Here is a 24,547-nt window from a genome sequence, read left to right on the forward strand (position 1 = left end):
CAAATCTGCAAATCCCTCAAGGAACTCTCTTACCATTTGACAGACAAGTCTGGAATATCTGGTTCCAACAGTGGGAAAAGTATTTCATGCCAATCTACGGTTCTCCTTTCATCAGCAGGGTTCTTTCCCTCACAATTCACTTTCGTTTGTTTGTTTGGTTTTTTTTTTTTTTTTTTTTTTTTTGGTAATCCAGACCTCCAGCTTGACCTAGTCAATATACCAAAGGCAGAAGCTAAAGGTGGGATTTGTCTGATCAAATGTAGACACCTAAATGTGATTATTTACAGCTGACATGGTCACCCTTTATCCCATGTGTCCAGAGAGAAGAAATAGATATCATCTAATCTATGTTGAGGATGAAATAAATTATGTCTCAGGCTCTACTTGGTGGACATCCAGAGCTACAGACTGAGGAAGGTGACTTGCTCATTTGTAGTGCAGATGCAATTGCAGGTATCAACATTTAATTAGATAAATGCCCTGCTAAATGCGCATAACCCAGGAAACTGTCATTAATATCTGAATAACTCCTGTCTCAGTCTTTCCTAGCCCCAGGGTTGGGAACAGGTCAGAAAAGTCTGAATGGGAGAAATAAACAAAAAAGGGTACATGTGGACCAGCAGTGAGATTTACCAGTTCTGATCTGGCAGGAAATACTTGGAGGGTTGGTCAGAGGTAGAAGAGGGTCCAGCACAAACTGGGGCAGCTCCACAGCAGAACAGGAATAAAAACCTCAAACAAAGGAGATTGGAAACACTGATGTAAGAAATAGCCTGGCACCACTGCCTGGGGAAGTTGAGTATGAAGTAATCACTGCTCTCCTTCCTCTCTTGTCTGCCTTTGGCTTTCATTACTCCCCTTTATCAGTTTAATTCCTGCTCCAGAGCAAGGGAGTCAGATTCTGGGTCCTGCTGAGATTTCATTTCCTTCAAATTCCCTTTTCCATTCAGGCTGTAAGTGATGACTGAACAGGCACAGACACATAGGGTCAGAACATGCTCCCTATTTCTTCTCATATAAAGTCTTCTAAAGAATTTAAAACATTTAAGAGGAAGAATCCATCATAAAACTAATGGAAAAAAATAAACCAAACAGAAAATTTCAATGCCTCTGAAGCATTAAAGGCCCAGCAGCAGAAGGAGAGAAGACAGTGCTGTGAAGAATAAAGAAGAAATGAGCAGAACATCTGGGCATGAGAGGCAGAGTGGGAGAGAAAGGAGGAAACATCACAAACCCCATTTGGTCGATGTTTGTGTTCACTGAACACAGCAAGAGGGTAAAGCAAAGGCAGCAGAGCTGAATTCCTGCAAAATGTAGGAGCCCACAAGTTGTTCTTTCTCTCTGGCCACCCAAGGGTGGGGCTTCCCATGCAGAGAATCACCAGAGACAATGTCTCTAAACAACAGCACAAAACCTGCTTTATCATTATCGCATTTTGCACCATGTGGGCACCTTGGAGGATTCATGAACCTTCATATTTTATATTTTTTATATTTTATATAAATATTTTATAGTACTAAAATATTTTATAATACATATTTTATATTTATATTTTATAATATTTTATAATATTTTTCTAGATACTGTAGAAATACAGAATACAGAGACTGTTCTGTATTCTGTATTTCTACAGACCCAAGTTCAGTACGTGACCGTCCTCGTCTCACCTGCCATTAAAAGTAGATTTTTCTTTTAAGTCACAGTAACTTGACCATGTTCACAAGTTCCTACAGACTCTCTAAAAGCTCGTGACTCCATTTCAGACCTTGCAGCCTCACTGAGGAGAAATAAATTCTCAAAAAAATTATATATTGATTTTTTTTCTATGGGAATTTTCATGCAGGGAATAGTCATAGAGGTCATTGTGTCCTTTTCCTCTGAATAAACAGAATTTTATTCACCAGTCAGGAGGGATTTCTTCCTTCTTTCAGTTGCTTCTGGCAAGCAAGGGAGTTATTCCCTATCTTTCTCTTTCTTTGAAAGAAACAAGCTGAGAACATTTCTCCACTAACTGCCATCATGAGTAAGTCTTAGTGCTGAATATAAATTATTGTATGGGGCAAATTTCATTTTTCCCAAATAAAAAACAGTTTGTGTGCAGCAGGAGATATTCAAGAGGAATCAACATCCTGCAGTTACAACTGCTTAATTTCTGGAGAGTTACTGCATCCTCAGGGAGTTTTGTGGTGAAACATCTCCCAAAAATTCCACCAGTTAAGGAGGTAATAGAATTTTGTTGATATCCCATCCTTTAACAAGAGATAAAGCTTTGTTGGGAATGAGAGTGACAGGATCTGGCTTGAAATAAGTATCATAAAATCATGAAAGGTGAGTCTTGAGGTCAAGACTTAAAGTGAAATGCTGCAGTTAATTCCAGAGGTGAAATGAAGTAAATTTAAAACATTTCTACAATATTTTTTTTAATTAAAATGCAGATAAAAAGGTCAGCAAGCAGGATCCATGGAATGAATGAAAGGGCTTTCAAACAATAATTTCACAAGAATTCTTCACTGGAAGATTAATCTTTTGGAGGGGATATGTTGGTTTTGTTTTTTTTTTTTTACTCTAAGCCACATCAGCTCTGGAACTCGTTGCCACAGGATGTGGGGAACAACTAGAAGATGCTCAATGAGCCTGGGAAAACCTTCCCAGTGATTCAGCCTGCAAATACTGGGGAAGCAGAATAAGGAGCAGCTGGGTTCTGCTCTGAGTGAGAGCCTGAAAGGATCCTGTCCCTTCCTGCCTGAGTGGGTGATACAATTTCACCACATTGAGATGCAAAAGCCTTTTCCAGTGGCTCTGGGCTTCCTCTGAGCCGCGTGCTTTTCCTTTGGAACAGGCACGGGGAGGAGCTCAGTGTGAACAGTCCCCAGCTGTCGGGGTTGTTCTGGATTTGGGTGATAGAGAAATAAAAGCTGGCTGGTGAAATGGTCTCCTCTCACCTGGGGAGTTCTATGAATTCCTGAATCCAAACAATAGCCATTGCATAAGGATGAGAAATAGATCTCATGATCAGCTCCTGGCATCATTCTGGGGGTAGGAGACAAGAAACAGGATTTTTTTTTTTTTCCTTTTTTCCTCGCTCATGCCACTTCTGGACCAGAGAAAAATTAGGAAGCTCTTCTGTAAAGCACAAAAACCACATTCCTGGGGGAGAAATTAACTGCCCCAGGTGCACTGAGCTTTCCCCACTTCCACCACATTCCACAGTCCATCTGCCCAGAGCTGGGCAGCAGAACAGAAATGAATTTGTGCATGAGGGGAACTGCAGGACCCTCTTCTTTGATGGAAACACTCCTAGCAGCTAAAATGCAGGAATGGGCTGCTTTAGAGGACACTGGTAACACAGATACCTGAGTCCTGCCCTCCTTTGCCTCTGCACTAAAATGCCCTGCAATAAAAAGGGGAGACAAACCTCCCCTCCTTTATCACACACAATGTGATTTATCAGCTTTTCCCCGCGGTTTTATCAATTCCACTCACAGCAGAAGCAGTTTGGACAGGACTCAGTAAATGGGCCCTGATTTCCAATTAGTTTCTTTGTCATTCTTTGCCCTTCTCTCCTCGGTGCTGGCCACAGGCAGCTCCTGCTGCAGTCAGGAGGAAATAAGACAGGATATTAAACTATAAATTTCTTTGCTCTCTGCCTCAGTTTCTTATCTCAGCAGCAGCACAAGTATCCTCCATCAAGATTGCAGACACCACCACGTTCATCCCTGTAAAGGGCTTCAGATCATGCGAGAGATACACAAATTATCACTGAGATGAGGAAGGAAAACGAGCTGCTCCAGAGCAGCACTTTGTGTCACATCCTGTCCCCAGAGGTGTTTTCATCCAGGCAAAAATCATCCAGTCATTCTTGCTGTTTAATTTTCTTTTTTTTTCTTAATTAGTTTTGCAGAGATATTGCAACTCCATCACCTAAAGCAAAGAAACAAACTCCTGACCTCTGATAACAACCAGGAAAGGTTCTTATGCACATCCACAGATTGAACTTTTGTCCTTATTTCCCCAGACTCCTTCAGAGCAGAGATGCTCCTCTTCCCACGAAGAGTTTGCTTTGACAGGGCTGAAAACCCCTCCAGGCATCACAGGAAATGGTGAAAAACACTTTAAATCGTCAGAAACTCACCTGGAGAGGAGTCATTGAGAGGGTTCAGGGCTGTGGCCCTCCGGATCTTCTCTAGACAAGTCTCTTGCTCCTTTTTAATGATGCAGTTGGAATGGGTTGCTGCAACCTGAAATATGGAGGGAAAAAATACAGTTATAAAAGTAAAATAAGTTTTTTTTTAACAGGTTTTTTTGTTTTTGTTTTTGTTTTTAAGAGATCAGGAAGTGTCAGTAAGTTTTAAGATCTCATTACAAGAAAAAAAAAAAAAGAAGAAAGAAAAATGTCATTTAAAGTTGAGAAAAAACTAACAAACTTCACTTTCTTTTATTTTTTCTTCTTTACTTTTATTCCTCTTTTTTCTTTATTTTTACTCCTCTTTTTCCTTCTAGCAGGTCTAAGGCCGAATTAAGTAATTAAAATTCTCATAAGTTATTTGGGGGGGTCATATTTTTCTCCCCATCAAAATGTGATTTCTAAGATGTTTTGTTTTATTTTATTGAATTCCTTCTTCACATAAAGCTGAACGAGGATATCTCTAAATACAGAAATAATTTAAAGAAGAATTAGGAATAAATTTAGGCTTGGTTTGATCTTCTACCAGTTTCTTTCAAGTCTTTGCATAATTCATTAAAATCTCTCTGGAATCTAAACCAAATTAAAAGCTGTTTCTCTTATTCTGTCATCCTGTTCATTACCTTTATTTATTTCTAGAGAATTCAAGGCAAATTCTTTTGCCAAAAATAATGCAATGTCAAATAAACCAGGCTGACTTGATCCAAATATTTTCTTTATTTCTATTTTCTTTCTTTAACCCTTTAGTACAGCCCAGTACATGAAAAAAAGTAAAGGGGGGAAAAAAGAAGGGGCTAAAGAATTTAGTTTATGGGAGGAACACTGCAGTCAACACAGGCAATCCCAAAGCAGCAAGAAAATCAGGATGTGACCCATTTCTGGAAATCAATACAAGATTTCATTCCTATAGCAGACAGTGACCAGGGAATATCAGTTCAAGGAGAATAAAAGCTCAGATTTCATGAGATCACTTTAGAGGGGCACAGCTGAGGTTCAAATCCCACACAGTGGAAAACACCAAGAAAATCATTGCCCTGGCTGAAGGTGCCTCACTGGAGCAATTTTGTTATTTTATTTCCCATCCCATTTCCTTCATTCTTGACAGTGGAAAACCACAGAGGAAGTGGCTTGTGGCCTGTTTGCCCTAATCTGCTAAGCACGGACAGGAAAACAGGGAAAGAAATACCCAAATTTAATCAGCTCTGGGTTATTTAGGAGCCCCATCTGCATAGTTCAAATTTTCTTCCCTCACATCCCAGGGAAGGGAGTGAACAGTTTTGATCAGGGATGCACCAATCAACAAAACCTGAGAGCAAATCCCAAGGCAGGAGAAATCCTTTCAGCACCTGAAGTGGCTTAGAAAAAAAAAGAGGGAGAGAAACTTCTACACAGGCAGAGAGTGACAGGACAAGGAGGAATGGTTTTAAAATGAAAGAGGGGAGATTCAGATCAAGACCTAGGAAGAAATTCCTCCCAGTGAAGGTGATTAGGCCCTGGCACAGGGTGCCCAGAGAAGCTGTGGCTGCCCCTGGATCCCTGGAAATGTCCAAGGCCAGGCTGGACAGAGCTGGAAGCACCTTGGGATAGTGGAAGCTGTCCCTGAACATGGAAGGGATGGAATGAGATTGATCTGTAAGGTCCTTTCTAACCCAAACCATTCAGTGAGTCTGTAACAATCCAGTTTGATGGTGCCGGCGTTGTGCTTTTGTTTGTGTGATGATACTCTGAACCATCTGCACACTTTTTTTTTTGTAAATGTTAAAAGCCACCACTGCTATTTCAAGGACAGAGAGGGTTTCCTGATGAACTCTCCTGGAAAGCTTTCCTCACCATTTGTAGGAACTCATAATGCTGCACAGTTTCAGTATCTCCAAGATCCCAGTAATAAATTTCAACTATTTTCCCCCAGGGGACACACCAGGCACCACCATATTAGATTTGTTTGTCTTCAAAACAAACACAGTTCTGTTTTAAGGGCTCCCGAGTGCCTGGAAAAGATAAATTGTCACAGATCTCCAGGATCTCCCAAGAACATAAGGGGTTTTGCTACATCATCCCCTAAGCATCCCCAAAGATAGAGAAAATTGACTTGGCTGACATTCAAGTTCTTGGAATATATTTTAAAAAGATAAAAGGGAAATAGTAAGAAAAAACAAAAGTTCTGCTGTTGGTGCAGGTTCACTCTCCACATCTGCCCAGGGCTGAGAGGAGTGTCCAGGGGTTGTCTCAATACACAAATGTGGCAGTTTCTATACACTTCACCAGGTACACATTAGAAAATATGTCATTTAGTAATAATTTTGTCCTTATCATAATAATAATAATAATAATAATAATAATAATAATAACGCACTGTCTATGCAAGCAAGATGTGACTAAACAAAACCAGACATTTCTTCACACGCTTATTGTTAACATGCAGAACTCTTCAGCTTGAAACTGTGGATGGTTAAATGCCACACACAGATGCACATATTTATTGAAAGTCCATCAAATGATGGCGGTTAGTGAGACACTAGAACAAGTTATTCCAGGCTGCCCCTGGATCCCTGGAGGTGTCCAAGGCCAGGTTGGAGATGGGGCTTGGAGCAGCCTGGGACAGTGGAAGGTGTCCCTGTCCTTGGCAGGGGTTGGCACTGGATGAGTTTTAAGGTCCCTCCCAACCCAAACCATTCTGTGATTCTATTCTAGAACACTGAGAAACCCACCATGCCCCTGTCCTCAGAGACATTTAATATGAAAATTTAGATTCAATCTGCAGTGAAAAGACAAAACAGTGTGATTTATTCTTATTTTTTCTGATCTCTTCTTTGCTAGAGGTGTATCAAAGCCCGGACTCAATTGATTGTAAAGAAAGCCAAAGGTTAAATGCTCAGACTTTACTGTTCTCCTTGCAGACTGGCACATCTAGTCAGATGTCTCTGACTAAACTGATTGAATTTAGTCAACTGTATTCCAGTGAGTCTGGCTTGGGAGGCTCAGGTGTGGACAGAGAGAGCACCAGAGCCACATTGCTTCACCTGCAGCTTTCCTAAAGCTTTCACTGTTGCCACAATTTTCTGATGTGATTTCCCATCACCATCTTTGTGCCATTTTCTAGCACTTAATCAACAGATTAAAAAAAAAAAATAATAATAATTTTGGGGAACATGGAAAACAAAACAGAAAAGGAGGAAGCATCAACCTCAGTGTCAGAGGAGAGAACAGGAGCTGCCCTGTCATCCCTGCTAACAACCAATTCCATATCTGGGAAAATCAAAAAGGCTTGAACTGTTAATAACACCAGGTTTGTCTGTTGAGTACAGAGACAATTTAACGTTATCAAATTTTCCTGGAAGGATCCAGGGCTTTGATGTTTCTCCACTGACCATGGAGTGGCAGAGCCTTTAACCTGCCAAGTCAGGCTTCAACAGCTGAAGGCAGAGCCTGATTCCAGTGTCAGTGTAAGCTGGAACTTCAGGCCTGGTGATCCCATCTCTTTTCCCTTGGGGACATTTGTAATTTCCTGTGCTCAGCAGAGACAGGCTGGTTTCAGTTTCCCAACAGAGATCAGTGATATGTGCAGTTAAAGAGTGTTTTGACACATATTAGGAAAAAATCAAGAACCCAAGTCGATAGTGCATGAAATTCGCAAGTCTTTGAAAAATTTATTACTCTCAATGAAGTGAAAGATTTTGACTCACATCAGTTTAGAAAATGTGTATATTCATTTAGATACAAAGACAGCAAAAGACAGTCAATATCTGTTTGGTTCTGAGGGAACTCAAGAAGCTGGCAGGACACTAGAGAGGTTCAGCAAATTCAGAGCTTTAATTTTCCTTATGTGGTTTTAAACTGGGATGTGCTTTGTGCAAATTCCAGTACTTAACTCTTTTCTATTCCCTTGAAATTATGGTAAAATTAATGACAATCACGTTATATAATATATTTTATATAGACTATAATACTTATATAATTATAACATTTACAACTTATGTATTTACAATAAATTTGGTGTATATAACTATATTTCTTGTATAGATTTATATAATATAAATTTGGTCTATATAATTATATATACACACCAACTGTGCAGAGCAGTCCAGCCAAAAAAAAAACCAGAACTGTCTTTGACTACAGTCATTCAAAACCACCATTTTGCTCATTTTGTTCTCAGTAAGAATATTCATAATTGCTATCGAACCTGATTTCTCTACATGAGTTTACTCAGTGGACCTGCAGAAGTGAGATGTCCCCAGCACGCCTGAGAACCTCCAGGATCAAAAAATCTGCTTTGAAGCCCTAGTAATGCTGTGATGGTGAGATGGGAATTCACTTGGCATTTCTATAAAGACCAGATCAAATATGGAAATTTAGTACCACTGGCTGTTCTTTCCTCTTCTGTATTTTTGTGTTAAGTCTGTAAAGTCCTGATTTTTTTTCCTTTTTTTTTTAAGTGAATGGGAACATTTCTACTCCATTTAGGATGTACCGTATCAGGGACTGTGACAATAAGAAAGGTAAAGAAGGACAAATAAGAATCAACAACAACAACAACAGCAAATCTTCATTAAATCCTTCATGGCCATGGTTTTACATCCACACAAAGATGAATTAGAGCGTGATTCAACTTCTGCCTAAGTGTTGTTTCTAAAATAATGCAAGAGAGGAGTTCAATCCACAAGGTAGATGAGATCACTCACTTCAAGCTGAATTACACGCATTTTACTAATTCTATTATGGCTTCCAGCACTGAAAAGTTAGCTTCAAAAATGATAAATTGTTCTGTGAGCATTGCCAAAAGAGACTCACTTTGTCATGGAAACAACACCGTTGAGTCCCTGTTCTCACCAAGCAATGATTCAACTGGTCACACCAGGGCCAAGACTTGCAAAATGCTGCGTTAAAAATAGAGGGATTTGGGAAGGAGCTCTGATTATCTGGATTTATTTTTTCTTTCCAGAAGTGATTTGCATCATTGCTAGGCCCCCACAACACTGGCTTGGCAGTCCAACAAGTTGCTGTCCCCAGAAAGGTCTGAGGTTTGTCACTTGATTGAGTTTTTTGCCTTCCTGTGTAAATGGCATCCAAACCATGTCTGTGATTCCAAAACGCTTCCCACTGAGTGAAAGGGTAAAGCCATTGGGAACTCGTTCAAACCCAGCCACAGTGGTGCAGCCTGCAGCAGAGTTTGGACACCACACTTTAAACGAATTATGCAAGGAAAAAGAAAATACCCACTGCTGCTTTTTATTTTCGTTTTGCCAAGGTCAGGATTAAATGAGCGAGATGGTATTTTGTGTTCAGACTCAGATGTTTATTAATTCTTATCTGTATTACAGTCTCAAAAATCATGAGTTCTACAGCACTACAAGCTAATGAACTAAAAAAATGGAGCCCCCGCTCTCTCTCTACAAGGCCTTTTAAGGATAAACTGTCCAATTATGAATTACACCTAAATTATTTTTACTTTTAACTCAATAACCAACCACCCGTGGTCTGCAATGTGGATTTTTCTACCCAATTACAAAACACCACCCAGACCCAGGAAGGAGAAGGTGAAAAAGAAGGACTTACTCTATACCCTAAATCCTCCATCTTGCTTTATATATATATTACTGTATTCTAAACCCTTTAAGTTTTCCATGCTGTGATATCACACACTTCTATTCAAACTCCACACCCACAATTCCAGTGCTGTCACTCAATTTTGGGAGCCTTTTCCATGGGCTCAGGTAAATGCAGTGTTTGCTTGGGGGTCAGTGCCTGTGAGCACAGAAAGTCTGAAATTCTCAGTGCCCAGGGTTCCAACAACCCACCAGCAGAACACGCTGCCAGGAAAAGGCATGGATCCCTTTCAAAGTGGCTGATGGAAATTTAGGCTTTCGGTACCTTCTAACACTGCTGGCTCCTGGAGAGATGCACATCCCACTGCAGATTCGAAAAGAGCAGCAGCACAATCAACAGTTCCCTTCTCACAGTGGATGCCTTCTGAAGTGAATGCTGGACAAAAGGATGTGTTACACAACATGAGGTAAAACTATTTCTGAGTTTGCTTGAACTGGTTTTTTGTAGTATCATAGAATTATGGGATGACTTGGATTGGAAGGGACTTCAGAGATACTTTTTTTCCAATTTTCCTGCCATGGGCAGGGACACCTTCCACTATCCCAGGTTGCTCCCAGCCCCATCCAGCCTGGCTTTGGACACTTCCAGGGATCCAGGGGCAGCCACAGCTTCTCTGGGAACCTGTGCCAGGGCCTCCCCACCCTCACAGGGAAAAAAATCCTTCCCAATATCCCATCTAAACCTTCTCTCTTCCACTTTGAAGCCAATTCCGTTTGTCCTGTCAATACATGCTCTTGTAAATAACTTCTCTGTATCTTTTTGCAAGTTCCTTTATCCTGGAAATCATTTTTAAATCCCCTCTTTGAGAAGTGTGAAGCATTCCTTGGATAGCTGAGGACTTCTGTGGGAAGTGTCATCTTGGATTAAACCAACATTTGTTTTTTACCCTCTCTCTAATAGCAGGTGATGCTTCTCAAAGCCTTGTACTGGCAGGATGAACCACCCACTGGAAAACTGATTAAAAATCCTGCTAGATGCAATGTGATTGAAGTGAAACTTAAGGTTTTAATAGCCCTTCTGATTGCTGATTTTATATTTCATAAAAATCGCTTTCTCCAGCAATTCCTGAGAATTTCTTCTCCAAAGATATAATTCTGAAGTACAACTCCCAGTAGCATAGTTTGGATCTTTCCTTCATTCCTCAGAGGCCAACATCAACCTGAAAAGCTGATGTCCTCCTGCCAGCATTGCAATTCCCACTTATTTTTCAAATTGCTCAAAAGAAAGAGAATTTAGGAGTTCAAATCAGAGTCTACTCCCTTACAAATCTTTATGGGAAGGCTCCCACTACTTTGAGAGCTTTTAGCATGGAGTAAAATAGGGTTGCATGGCCTCACTGCAGGATATCAGGGCTGCAGGGCTTGCAAATATCCCTGGCAATCTCTTCCAAGGACACTTTTCCAGCTCCTGACACAGGTTGTGACATGGCAGAGCTGTTGGCAAGAGAAGAGCCCAGCGTGGCTCCAGGGTTTGGCCAAGTCTCTGTCACAGCAAGAGATTTCCTGGATGGGAGGTTACAGGCCAGTCATGCATATGTAAATTGCTGGAATTTGTGATTGACAAAGGAGGAAAAATAATGAGCATCTTTTTTTTCCTCTGTGATCCTACTACTTCAGCCTCAGGCAACCATTTCAGATTTAGCACAGAGGCACAGATTAATAAATTAATAAAAATGACTGGAGTGGAAGCGGGAGGGTAGGATCTATGTTTTTTAACACATTGTGCCTGGTTGAGAAGTGAGGATTTAGATCAACATTAATCTGGGATGAGACGTTCAGACTCAGCTGAACACCTGAAATGAGGGAGCTGAAATAGAAGCACTTTAATTTCTGAGCAATCTGGGACACGCTGTTCACATAATCTGAGGAACTGCTCACCCAGAGGGGTAAACCTGTGGGTGACAATGTTGATTTTTCAGCTCTCAAATTTTCTCTGTTAGATCAATCTGCTGTCGTGGCAAAACTACTGGTTACTCCAAACCCTGAAATTTCCACATCAACCCTGAATAGGGGGTTCCAGTTGATCCTTAAGAAGGTCCTGGACCATAACTTTTCCAGCTGTATTTTCTGTCAGCAACAGCAACAGTCAGAGAGGCATCTTCTCCTCTCCTATTTTCTCCCGAGGATTTTCAAGAAAAGCACAACTTTTTCACTCTTTAGGCAGCACTGGCAATACAGGAATGTCCTGTATAAAGCAGAGTCTGCATCAGCTGCCAGAGCAACCCAAAAGCAATAGGATGTAAAAGGTAACCTCGAGCTTTACCTTTCTTTCCGTGGTCTGCAGATGTTTAAAGCTTCAATCTCTCCTGCTCTTTGCTTTCACCCGGACATCCCTGTCTCTGGTGGCTTTCTCTGAAAGATGTCGCCAGTCACATGTGTCTTCCAGGGAAAACCATGGAAACACAGGATAATTCAGGTTGGAAGGGACCTCCAGAAGAATCCAACTCAACCTTGCCCTGGAAGCAGGGCCAGCAGTGGAATTGGTTAAGGGTTCTCAGGGCTTTTCCCACCTGAATTTTGGAAAACTTTGGGAATAAAGACTGCACAACCTCAGTGGAACTTACTCCAGTGATCGCTTATTCTCAGAGTAAAAAGGATTTTCTCCAATATGAACCTGCCTTGTTCCAGGTTACACCAACATTCAGTCGTTCTCCTGTTACACATCATGATGAGAACCCTGGCTTTTTCCTCTTCATGGTCTCCTCATAAATACCACAAGGTTCCTGCAATGTTGCCCCTAATTTTCTCTCCTTCCCCAAGGCAAAAACCCCAAATTTCCTCATCTTCTCCTCATGGGAAATCTCAGTGTCCTTCCTTTGAACTTCCTACAGTTGACTGAGATGTTTTATGTATTGAAGAGCCTAAAACTGGATGTAATGTTCCAGAAGTGGTAGATTTAGATGAGATATTAGGGAGAAATTCTTCACTGTGAGAGGGGTAAGGCCCTGGCACAAGGTGCCCAAAGAAGCTGGGGATGCCCCTGGATCCCTGGAAGTGTCCAAGGCCAGGTTGGACAGGGCTTGGAGCAGACTGGGAGAGTGGAAGGTGTCCTTGCCCAGGACAGGGGGTGGAATTGGATTATTTTAAGGTCCCCTCCAACCCAAACCATTGTGTGATGCTCTAAGTGATCCATCAAGTGCTGAGTAGATGAGGATAAACATTTCCTCTCATCTACTGCCTTTGTTCTTAACCCAGCCCAGGGCACTGTTGACCTCCTCTGCTTTCCTCAGGACTCGTGCAAAGCATGCGGAGCCAAGGCTCCCAATAATCCTTGAATGGTTTTTCATACTGCAAAGAAATCTTAGGGCTTTTCACCGAGGAGATCTGTGCTAACATCAGGCCTCTCTCATTGAGGGGACATCCAGAAACAGAGGAGCTTTCAGGAGCTCTGCAGTTGTCATGCCCCTGGATGCCACGTTCATTTGAAAAGCAACCTCCTGCCATTACTTGTTATTATTTGCTCATTTATACTTCATTACATCTAAACAAAACCTTGAAGAGAAAAGGTCCCCGACAGGAAATTTGTTTTGTAGAGGCTCCCAGCAAGCTCAGTGGAGCCCCATCTGAGTCACACTTGGAACAGGGACACGCTGATGAGCAGCTACGGGAGGCTGCAGAACTACACTCATGCCCTGCCCAGGGGAGGAAGCTTTAATTAATCTGGTAATTAAATTAAAGCTATTTGCCCTCAGTTCCAGCACACACGTTCTTCCCTTTTCTCTCCTCCCTGCAGGCAGCTCCAGTGAACGACTCGTGCTGCAGCTCTCACTCCAATATTCCCCAAAGGGGCTCCGGGGATGGGGAGACCAAAGGAGAAGGGAGGCAAAGAGCTCATTACTGCAGTGGTGCTGTAATTGGCAGCGCTCAGGCTTATTCTCAGTTTCCCTCCTTGTCCTTTCAGTGCTCACAGACATTGGGTTGGGCATTGTGCTGAAGTGGAGGATGGAAAATAAATCACCTCACAAGTGCAAGAACCCCACTGGGATCCCAAAGGAATCAAATCTTGGTACAAGAGGCCCTGCTCAGAGTTGTTTTCTCAGCAAGCTTTTCTTTCTCCTTCTTGTTTCGGGAAAGTTTCATCACTATTTTGCTGTAAAAACTCAAGGAGGGGAATAAAGCTCATATTTCTGAAGAAAAAAAGGGAGCAGATTGAATGGAGTGTTAGAGTGCAGAGCTCAGCTAAAGGGATCAGAAAGGAAAAGATGGAGCAGCTACAGCCTCTCTGGGAAACCTGTGCCAGGGCTTCCCCACCCTCACAGGGAAGAATTTCTTCCCAATATCCCATCTAAACCTGCCCTCTGTGAATTTGAAGCCATTCCCCCTTGTTCTATCACTACATGCCTTTGTCAAAAGTCTCTTTCCAGCTCTCTTAGAGGCCCCATGAGGTGGTGGCATTCAAGTAATCCAGTTTAGGGGCAAGGAAAATTATTACTCTGAGTTTTCAAAGGTGATGCAATCTCCATGGGAAAAAAACAAAACAAAAACAAAAACAAAAACAAACCAATCAAAAAAAAAACCAACCAAAAAAACCCAACAAAACAAACCCATGACCAAACAAACACATAAACTAAACCGAAACCCTAAAAGCAAAAAACAACAAAAAAGCAAAAACAAAAACAAAAATAAAAATGAGAAAAGAAAGAAAAAATAAGGAAGAAAAAAAAGTTGAGCTATATTAACACACTCCTGCAGGATGACAGAAGATATTAAAACACCAGAATTTTCCACAAAATAGAGAATTTCAAATTCTTCCCCTCTAACGTTATTATCCCTCAGTCTGGTTTTATACCACAGAGAATGTCACTAATGCCACTTTTATTGGGTGATCTGGCAAAGCAGAGTTCTTGTTCTTAGGACTGTCTGCCTATTGAGGGGCACCTTCTGTCTGTATTTAGGGCCGTCTCAGTGCTGAGGAAACATCTCTCTCACAGCCAGTCAATGCTTTGAATATTTGGTTTTGATCAATATTTATGGCTTAAGTTGTCAGGGTGAAAAAAAAATATAAAAAGAGAGAGAAGGAGACTTGCAGTGTCAGTGTCTCCTGCTGATAACAAAAATGGGATCCCAAGGTGACTGGAGTGGCTGCAGATCCAGCACTGGTGAATCCCATCCCCATCCTCCTCCCTGGAAATTCTGATTTGTGCCTCATTCTTGCACCTCCAGCACCCCAAACTTTAGGCCAGCAGAAGTAGTGGGCATGAGGTTGATCACCAGCATTTAAACATCAGGAAACAGTTCTTGAACAGAAACATTTCAGTGCAATTCTCGGGAAACAAAATCTCTGATGGAACACAGTGGCAGAATCCTGACAGTGAATAACCAAGCTCTGGGGAGATAAATCCCTGCCAGAGGAGTGATCAGTTCCACCAACACAATTCCCCCCAGCCATGCAGCAGAAGGGATTTGGTATGTTTGTAATTCATTGTTGTTTAACCACACACAGCATTTCTGTCTTGGGCATCTGCAAGCTTAAAAAAAACAATTTAATGTCACTTAATGATGCCCTGGACACCACTGAGTGTAGGAAGACACATTACCTGTTTTATGGTATCTGTCTCATTAAATGTTTTAATTTCTCTATTAATGCATTATTAACAAATAATGACTTTCAGTGGGAGATTTGGCCTTTGTCTTTAACCCTATAATCTATATTATAGTTATATTTTATATATATTATATTTTCAGAGCCTGAGAACATGCAGCTCTGAATTAGGATTATACCTCATGATCTGGGTGCAGCACAAATTTGCCCCTCTCAAGGACATGCAGTGAACAGGTGATGAAAAATAACTTTGGACCTCATTTCCCCATCCCTGATGTTTCAAAGGAACAATAAAACCACAAAATTCTTTTAGAGATGCCATAAAAGAGATGCCCAGACTCACAGTCAGCAGGGACCTGTGTATTAGCCACAATAAAACCAAAATAAGCAGTAATTAATTACTGACATTTTCACAGGACCTTGAGAGACAGGGAAACACAATCACACCCAGTTCCTTTCTTCAGTCACAAGAGCTGAACTCCAGAACATCTCAGACAAGGTGTGACAATTAGAGGGTTTTTCTTTTTACACATCATGAAAAATCCACACACATTCACCTCAATCCATTTCCTGAGGAGTTGAGAGCAGCAGATACAGGAGGAGAGCAGAGATGGAACAGCAAATGACCAGGAAAAAAACAGATGAAACCTCTGGGCCACATCACAGCCTAGGCAGAATATCCAGAAATATCTCCTACTAACAACTGGAGCCTTCCTATACCCTGGAAAACCTTCTCCGGCTGAAGCCGACCCTGAACATTCCTGATTTTTTTTTTTTTTTTTTTTTTTTTTTTTTTTTTTTTTTCACATTGCTATGGGATGAGATCCCCAAAAGTTGAGGTTTTGGAAGGGAAACCTACTGTGCAAAAATTTGGATGAGTATGGAACAACATATTTGAGAGCAGTTCTTGCTGCAGGTGTATTACACATCGAGTTCACTCTTTCTTTCCAATTTTTTTCCTATTTTTTCCCCTTTTCCTAACATTTTATGTGTTAATATAATTATTTACCACTGCTGCATCAAGAATACTCTGCCATTAGAAACTGTCACTCAAAGTTCTTCTCAACCATGATGTAAAAATGCAACTTATTGCTTAATCCTGCAAAAAGTGCATTCCCTATCCATGTGTGATTCCTTATCTGAATGCTTTACTTCACGTGGCATCAGCACAGGAGTAAAAAAGGTGAGCAAAAATTAATTTATCATGCACTGCTCATGAGGCCTCCTTAGAAAACCCTACCAAGGAACCCCACAGCGTTTGCTGGCATCTAGGATGTGTCAAAAAGTTCAGAAATGTCTTACAAAACAGCACTGCAGAATTACTAGAAACTAAACTAAACCAAACAAACCCCAGTGCCAGATTGCACACTCACCTTCAAATCCCTGCTTTACTCTTATATCACTGCGGGGTAGGGTTTGATTTAAGGAGGGACAAAGTGCAGGGACTGAGATGCTCTTGATGCCTTGGAAGGCTGACCTGAAATAGAGACTGGGCAGAGCTGGAGAATAAAGTAGGGATTTATTGAAAGGCCTCCAGGATATACCTTGAGCAGGGCAGGAGCCTGAGCAGGACTGCATCCAGAGTCTACTACAAATAGCCCCACACAAATGGCTGATTGGTCACCAGATCTTACATTTTTATCAGTTTTGTCAAAGTTCAGAAACCCTTTACAAAACAGCACTGCAGAATTACTAGAAACCAAACTAAACCAAACAACCACAGTGCCAGATTGCACACCCACCCTCAAATCCCTGTTTTACTCTTATATCACTGCAGGGTAGGGATTGATTTAAGGAGGGACAAGGTGCAGGGACTGAGATGTTCTCATGTCACTAGCAGATCTCCCCCTTAAAGGGTGACTTCACTCCAAACAAACCAGCAGGGCTTGGCTGCATTTCAGACCCCGACAGATCAGCCACAGGTCTCACTGTCAGAGCCTTGCCATGACCCAGATTCTGCTCCAGCATCTCCTGCCTTTTGTGCCACACAGAAACATCCTCAGAAAAACGTGACTGAACAAGGGATGGATTTTATTAACCTGGCAGCACAAGTCCCGTTGTTCTCAGCTCCAACAAGGTACAGCAGTTAATCTGCATTTAATAAAAAGTCAATAAAAAGACATTTCTGAAGTGTTGGCAGGTACAGGGACATTGTGGATGCAGAACTGGTGGCACAGGGGCTCTTCCCCAGGGTAGCAGGAGGCTCAGCTGTGCTGTTTGCAGCTGACTGCAGTGTGCAGCCTGTGAGAACCAGAACCTTTTGCATATTTAAACAAGAGACAATTTTTCTTTTTCCAGAAAGGGAAAAAAAAGGGGGTGGCTTTAGAGCCAAAGTATAAATGTTTGCAGCTCTACATGACGGAAGTGCTGGCTGATATATTCAAGCATCTTTTCCTCAATTTGATGTGCTAAAGCTGGAGAAGTGTCAACAACTTGGCACCCTGGAGAAAGGTGAGAGTTCTGCTGGGGTTTTTGTGCATTCCATATGAATGGGGCCCCTGACTGTTGACTAAGAGCCCAATCTTATGTATTTGAGTTTGAAAATGCTGGATCCTACTTCATCTGTGACATGGAATCCTGTCCTGCCCAAATCCCAATATCCTCAGTTGGAAGGGACTCACAAGGACCACTGAGTCCTGGCCCTGCACAGGACACCCCAAAAATCCCACCAGGTGGGAGAAATGTCCAAATGTTCCTTGAGCTCTGTTGGGGCCATGACCACTTCCCTGAGAAATCTGTTCCAGTGCCTGACCAACTTTTGGGAGGAAGAAACTTTTCCTGATGTCCAACCACACCATAACCTCACTGCTCCTGGTTCTGGAATCCTCAGCCATCCTGGATCCCCACAGGAAGTGGAATCACCCACCCCACCAGCACGAGCCAAATTTTGCCTCTTTCTCAGTGGTGGCTTCTGAGAGCTGTTGGAACCCTGGGCACTGAGAATTTCAGACTCTCTGTGCTGACAGGCACGGACCCCCAGGCAAACACTGCATTTGACCTGAGGTTGTGGAAAAGGCTCCCAAAACTGAGTGACAGCCCTGGGATTGTGGGTGTGGAGTTTGAATAGAAGCGTGTGATATCACAGGGTAGAAAACTTAGAGTTTGAGGGTTTAGAATACAGTAATATTTATTTCTATAAAGCAAGATGGAGGATTTAGGGTAGAGGCTGAGTCCTTCTTTTTCACCTTCTTCTTCCTGGGTCTGGGTGGTGTTGTCTAATTGGGTAGAAAAATCCTCATTGCGGGCCACGGGTGGTTGGTTATTGAGTTAAAAGTAAAAATAATTTAGGTGTCATTTCATATTTGGACAGTTTATCCTTAAAAGGCCTTGTACAAAGAGGGATAGGGGCCATTTTTAGTTTGTTAGCTTGTGGTGCTGTAGAACTCACAGTTTATGTAGCATTGATAAAAACTAATAAACATCTGAGTCCAAACAAGAAACAACATCTCTGTCATTTAATCCCCACTCTGGTAGAAAAGAAGACAAAACACAACAGAGAACCAGAAAGGAAGTGCAACCCAACGTCAGAAAACCCTCCCTGCCTGGCAGGACAGCCATGAGCTCGTACCTGTGTCTTGTTCTTAGTAAACCAAAATCTCAGGAAAGGTTGTTGCTCAGTTTCTGCTGGATTTCCCCACATAAATGACTCCCCTGGACATGAGATGTCCAGAAATTCTCAGGTTTTTACCTTTAACAGCTTCATCTTCACCTCCCTGCTCATATCCAGGCACTAATTTCTCTTCTGCTGATGAATTTCCAGTTACAGAAAGAAAACTCAGTTCCACCATAGACATTAATTTTACTTCTTAGGGAGTTTAGGGACAGGATGAGAGAGCTGGGGCTGCTCACCTAGAGAGGAAAAGGCTCCAGGGAGACCTTTGAGCCCTTTCCAGGGCCTAAAGGGGCTCCAGGAGAGCTGGAGAGGGATTTGGGACAAGAGATGGAGGGGCAGGACAAGGGGGAAGCTGATCTTAAGTGGTCAGAGGGCAGGTTTAGATGGGATATTGGGCAGAAATTCTTCCCTATGAGGGTGGGCAGGCCCTGGCACAGGGGGCCCAGAGAAGCTGTGGCTGCCCCTGGATCCCTGGAAGTGCCCAAGGCCAGGTTGGACAGGGCTTGGAGCAACCTGAGATGGTGGAAGGTGTCCTTGCCCATGGCAGGGGGTGGAAGGGGATGATCTTTAAGGTTCTTTCCAACCCAAACCATTCCATAATTCTCTAATTTTCTGATTTTCTGATAATTGTCCATCCTAGAGCCAGACACGTGCAATGGAACAAAGACATGCAGAGCATTTCTTCTCTGCTTATTTCTGAATTTCGACATGACAAAAAAAAAAAAAGAAAAATAATAAAAAAAAATATAGTTGCAAAGTACTTGAAATGGTGATGTTAAAATGTGGTAATGTTCTAATTTATTAAAATTTAAGTTAATAGAAAGAGGAAAGTTTCATTTTCCAGGGAGAACGACAGGATCAGAAATGGGAGCAGCTCTTTTGGCTGCTTTGATTTCCCTGCTCTCAGAAGAAAACATTAACACATGTAAATACTCTCTGTACAATCCACGCTGAAGAGAGAAATAGAGGAGGGATTCCTCTGTCAGGAGAGCAAATTGCTGTCATACTTCAGCTAAACAAAGATTTGAAAGCAAAACTGCTGAAACCTCTTTTATATTGTCCCTCATGGATTATTCTGGGTGATTCCAGTATGTTAACTCATTTATTTGATCTTCGTGATTACTGTGTTCGAATTTCTACATTGCACCTTTGATAACAGATAAATATTTCACATTTTCACACATGGAAAAAAAAGTAAAAATCACAAAGCTCTGAGTGATACAAACAATGTCCCAAAATGCCATAAAGCATAAAGAACGGAATTTTCTCTAGATCAATGTCATTCCTACACATCCCTGTCAAACTCCCCTTTTTTCTTCCTTGCAATACATTAAATAGGATTTTAATTCTTCCCCAGATTTAACAGATATTTCACAATGACTTTTGCCAGTTTCTGCAGCTGGTTGGTATTTGTTTCTTTTTTTCCAGATCCATGAGCACAGCTGGAGAATTGCCACTGCACATCCCTCAGCATCCCAAAGTTTCCCTTTGCAGGCAGAGCCGTGTCATGGGGAGCTGCCCCTAAAATGCTGATTCTCATTCCCAAGGCATCATTTTGGGGTTTTGTTGACAGAGGTGTCGCAAAAATCCAGGGATACAAAAGGGAAAAGAAGTTTCATTTCTACCTTTGTATTCCCTAGATGAAATAGCTGCAGAATCCATGTTAAAACCAGAAGGTGAAAACAAACAGAAAATAAACTTTATTATTTTTTGCCCCTGTCCACTGCTTTAATTGACAAAAACAAACCAAAAAAAAATTCACAAAAAACACAAAAACCCAAAATGATTTGAATATTGATATGGAATCAGCAAACAGCTGGATAAATAGAATAAATAAACTGCTGTGGAGAAGGAAGAAATGATTAATGCAAAAATGAAGGCATTGCTTTGCAACAACACCCAGAGTGTCCCCAGCTGCTGTGGCATGTCCTATCCATGGATATGGATTTAGGGGTGAGGATAATTTAGATACGAGCCCATGTACAAAAAAAATGTGTGGGAAAAGGCACAGAAATAGGGATGTTTGATCATCACTTCAGTACAATGAAAAAAAACCTGAGATCATCAGATCCAACTGCTGAAATGTTTTAAGGGTTTGAGCTACAAAAGAGATGGAACACGAAACCCAAATTTCCTTTTTTCTTTTTCTTTTTTTCTTTTTTTTTTCTTTTTTTTTTTTCTTTTTTTTTAAATTTATTTTAGGATATCTGAAGATAGGAAGCTCAGAATGTCTGAAAGACAGAGCTCCTTACCCTTGGACAAATGGGCCTCATTCTCCTAACAGGGAAGAATTTGTTCCTAATATCCCATCTAAATCTCACCTCTTTCAATTTCAAGCCATCAACTCTTGTCCTAAGATGAGCTCGAGCTTGGATTCTCTTCTGTCTACCAAGTTTCTTGTGAAATGTATCTTTCTTTGAGGAATTAAGAAAAAAAAAATCTCTGCCTCAACATTTGCATGAGACTGTTAGAAAATTAATTTTTCTGAGAATATTGTTTTTCTGTCAAATTCATCCAAACTGACCCATGGCATTCAGGTTTTAAGGGTACATGGATGGAAATGGAAATGGAAAAATAAATATATTTGCATGTATGGGATCATATAAGTTTGGTGTCCTCAGGGTATTTAAAGCCCTTCAGCATCTTTCAACTCATTCCCACTGGTGCTTCCTGCCTGTACAAAATTCCTGCCTCTCCCTCAGCTGCTCTGCAAATGAAATGTTCCTACAGCTACAGCCACTTATGGATGAACAGTAAATTTATCATTTTGGGGAGGGCAAACCTTTTAAACTAAAAACACACAGGGAGAGTGGATAGTTATTTGAAATGAAATGCAGTTTGTTCACCTGGTGTTTCTGTATTAGTTCAGACACAATAAACAACATATGATGCCCAAGAGGTTTAGATTTTGCATGTCTGTGTTGCTGGAAGAGGCACTAAAATGGACTTAGATTGAAGCTACATGAGAATTTAATTGCTGTTGCAGAGCAAATCTGTTATTTGTTTTATGGTTTTTAAATAATGGGGAAAATTATCATAACCGGCTAACAGAGACCTAATAACTAAAACCTGCTCAGCCAGAGGGCAGGAGGAAAAAAGAACATTTTAATATCTCTGAGGAGGTGAAAACGACTTGCTGCCCTTGAGCTTTAGCATATTTCTAATCCTATCCAATCTACATTTTGCATTATCAGTTATCTTGCAAGCCTTTAGCAAACAAGAAAGCACAAAGTAAAGGTCTAAACCAGATATTTTATATTTGATATTCTATGCCAAATATCAAAAATGTTCAAATCTGACTATCAGGGAAGCAAAAAACCAAATTAAAATCTCCGGACTGTTCCTTCCCAAATGTGCAAATATCAGTAGGTGAAGTTGTTGACAAATTGTTTTAGAAGTCTTCAAACCAAAGCAAAGCCTGGATTTAGTCTAAATAACCCAATAACACATTTTGGTCACAGATTGTGAGCTGGAGAGAGACTGTGAGAGACTTTCCAAAATCATTTGGAAAGAGGACACAGCAGATAAGGTTTTTAAGAGAATTAATATTCTCTTAGAGAATATTAATTTTTTGCACTCCAAAAGGAGCCAACTGAGCAAGAAAAGAGCACTGCAGAATTGTGTTATTGGGAAGGGCAGGAACAGTAAAATCCTTTATCGCTCTGAAATCCTCAAGAGAAATCCAGATATGGAACAGTGAGATCAGGCACTGAGCACGTACTGAGGTTGGGAAACCATCAAACTCCTCAGCACAAATTAAATCTGGCTGAAAGATGTTCCTTGAGATTGTTTTCCCTCAACATGTTGATTGGATTTACAGTTTAAACCATATTGATAGCAAAAAAACCCTAAACCAAACCAAAAAAACCCACCAAAAACCCTGGCATTTTTTCCTTTTTAAAAGAGCTGAGGAGTGTTTAAAAGTGTTCATGTCCATATTGATTCTCGCTTGAAGAAAATAAGTATTTAGAAATCTTAGATGGTACCAAAAAAGGGGGGGAAATTGTTTTAAATTGAGATTGGATTCTTTGAACTCTATTGGAAATAATAATTCTATGAAAGTACGACAGAATATTTTTTTAAATGTTGTTCTGTGGGGACAATGTTTTCCTGTTTTGTTTAAAATAGATCTTATTTGAGTTTGGGGTGGTTTTTATGATGATTCTGAAGTATTTAATGGATGCAGTTGTCTTATTTTTTTTTTCACTCCAGACAAAGAGATCCATTGGCATCTGCCCTCACTCCTGCAAGAACATACATTTAATGTTCAATTTTTAAAAACATGTTCCAGGAACCAACAGTAGTAAACAGCATTTGTGATAACCTTACAAACCACCCCACCAAGATGAGTCACAAGATACTGAACATTCAAAAGACAATCAATAGGGTAAGGGTGATCTCTCATCTATTCCTGATGCACAGAACATTTATAAACATCCAGTAAAAATGAGATTTCTACAAAATAAAGAGACCAAAGTCTAGTGGAAGATAATTTTTGAGGGCCCTGCAGTACAGAGAGCATGAGGGGGATTTTAGGATGGGTTACACCAATATCTAGAGGTGTCTGTCACTAAGTACGGAAAAACATCAATTATAGAAGAATCAAATTTATATATTAATATAGATAAATATCCTATTCTGGGGTGCCCAGAGAAGCTGTGGATGTCTCTGGATCTCTGGAAGTGTCCAAGGCCAGGTTGGACAGGGCTTGGAGCAGCCTGGGATAGTGGGAGGTGTCCCATTGGATGACCCTTAACGTCCCTTCCAAGCCCGACTATTCCAGGATTCTCTGATTCTAATCCAGACATCCAACATTTAGGGGCCTAATTATTTCTCTAAATAAATTTCCTGACTTATTTAGGTGCAGAACTCAGCTCTAACACACACAGCAAAGTACAGAGGCAGCTCTGATTCATTCATGGTGCCCCTTTAGGCAAAAAAACCCCCGGCATTATATGGCACGGAATAAAAACATCACAGATTTTGGGGTAGATGGGATCCATAGCTCCAAAAATCTGCACTTCCAAGTGATTTCCACATGGGGAAAACAGACCTGAGAGAAACTCAGCTTTCTTGCCAGGAGCACAAGTTTCCCTGGAGTGAACAATTCCCCCCCTTGCCCAGGGAAGCAGAGCAGGTTTTGTGGGGTTGGGTTCTGTGCCCCTGGGGACTGCAGTGACAGCAGCCCGTGGCCTTTAGGGCTGGCAGAGCTTTTTCAGGGGCCTCAAAGAGCTTAAACAGCTGCTTGGTTAAACAACCACGGGGCACCACTTTGAAAAGAAGCCCTGGGAGCCCCCTCAAGGCTGGCAAACTCTGCTTTCCTAATCCCAAAGCTGTGCTTGGATGAGTTTTGAAAGTTTGGTCTGCAGAGTTTGTGGTGTTGGGACCCTGGGATGAGGACTGACCCCATCTGCTCCCCCAGGAAAGCTTCCAGCACCGTTCCCTGATCCCCAGGCAGGGCCCAGCACCTGCCACAGCACACACCTTCACTCTGAGAAGCAGCAGGGTTTATTTCACTGACTGGGAAAAATCTCTTTATTGCCAGCCCTGGTGAGAGGGGCAGGAGGGAATACAACAGACAAATCCCTAACAGAGGAATAGTG

At 41.4% G+C, this 24,547-nt stretch overlaps 1 protein-coding gene across 4 annotated transcripts in view; it reads right to left on the reverse strand.

Moving 5' to 3' along the window:
- The window catches only part of ADCYAP1R1 (ADCYAP receptor type I), a 110,792-nt gene that overhangs the window by 80,167 nt on the left and 6,078 nt on the right, over positions 1 to 24,547 (reverse strand). For all 4 annotated transcript variants that reach the window (XM_083872095.1, XM_083872094.1, XM_083872093.1 and 1 more), the window contains exon 2: positions 4,133 to 4,238. In XM_083872095.1, the coding sequence (XP_083728221.1) occupies positions 4,133 to 4,238 (106 nt within the window). The remainder of the gene's footprint in view (positions 1 to 4,132; positions 4,239 to 24,547) is intronic.

The sequence above is a fragment of the Zosterops lateralis genome, assembly GCF_965231275.1.
Source record: "Zosterops lateralis genome assembly, chromosome: 1".
Lineage (NCBI taxonomy): Eukaryota > Metazoa > Chordata > Aves > Passeriformes > Zosteropidae > Zosterops > Zosterops lateralis.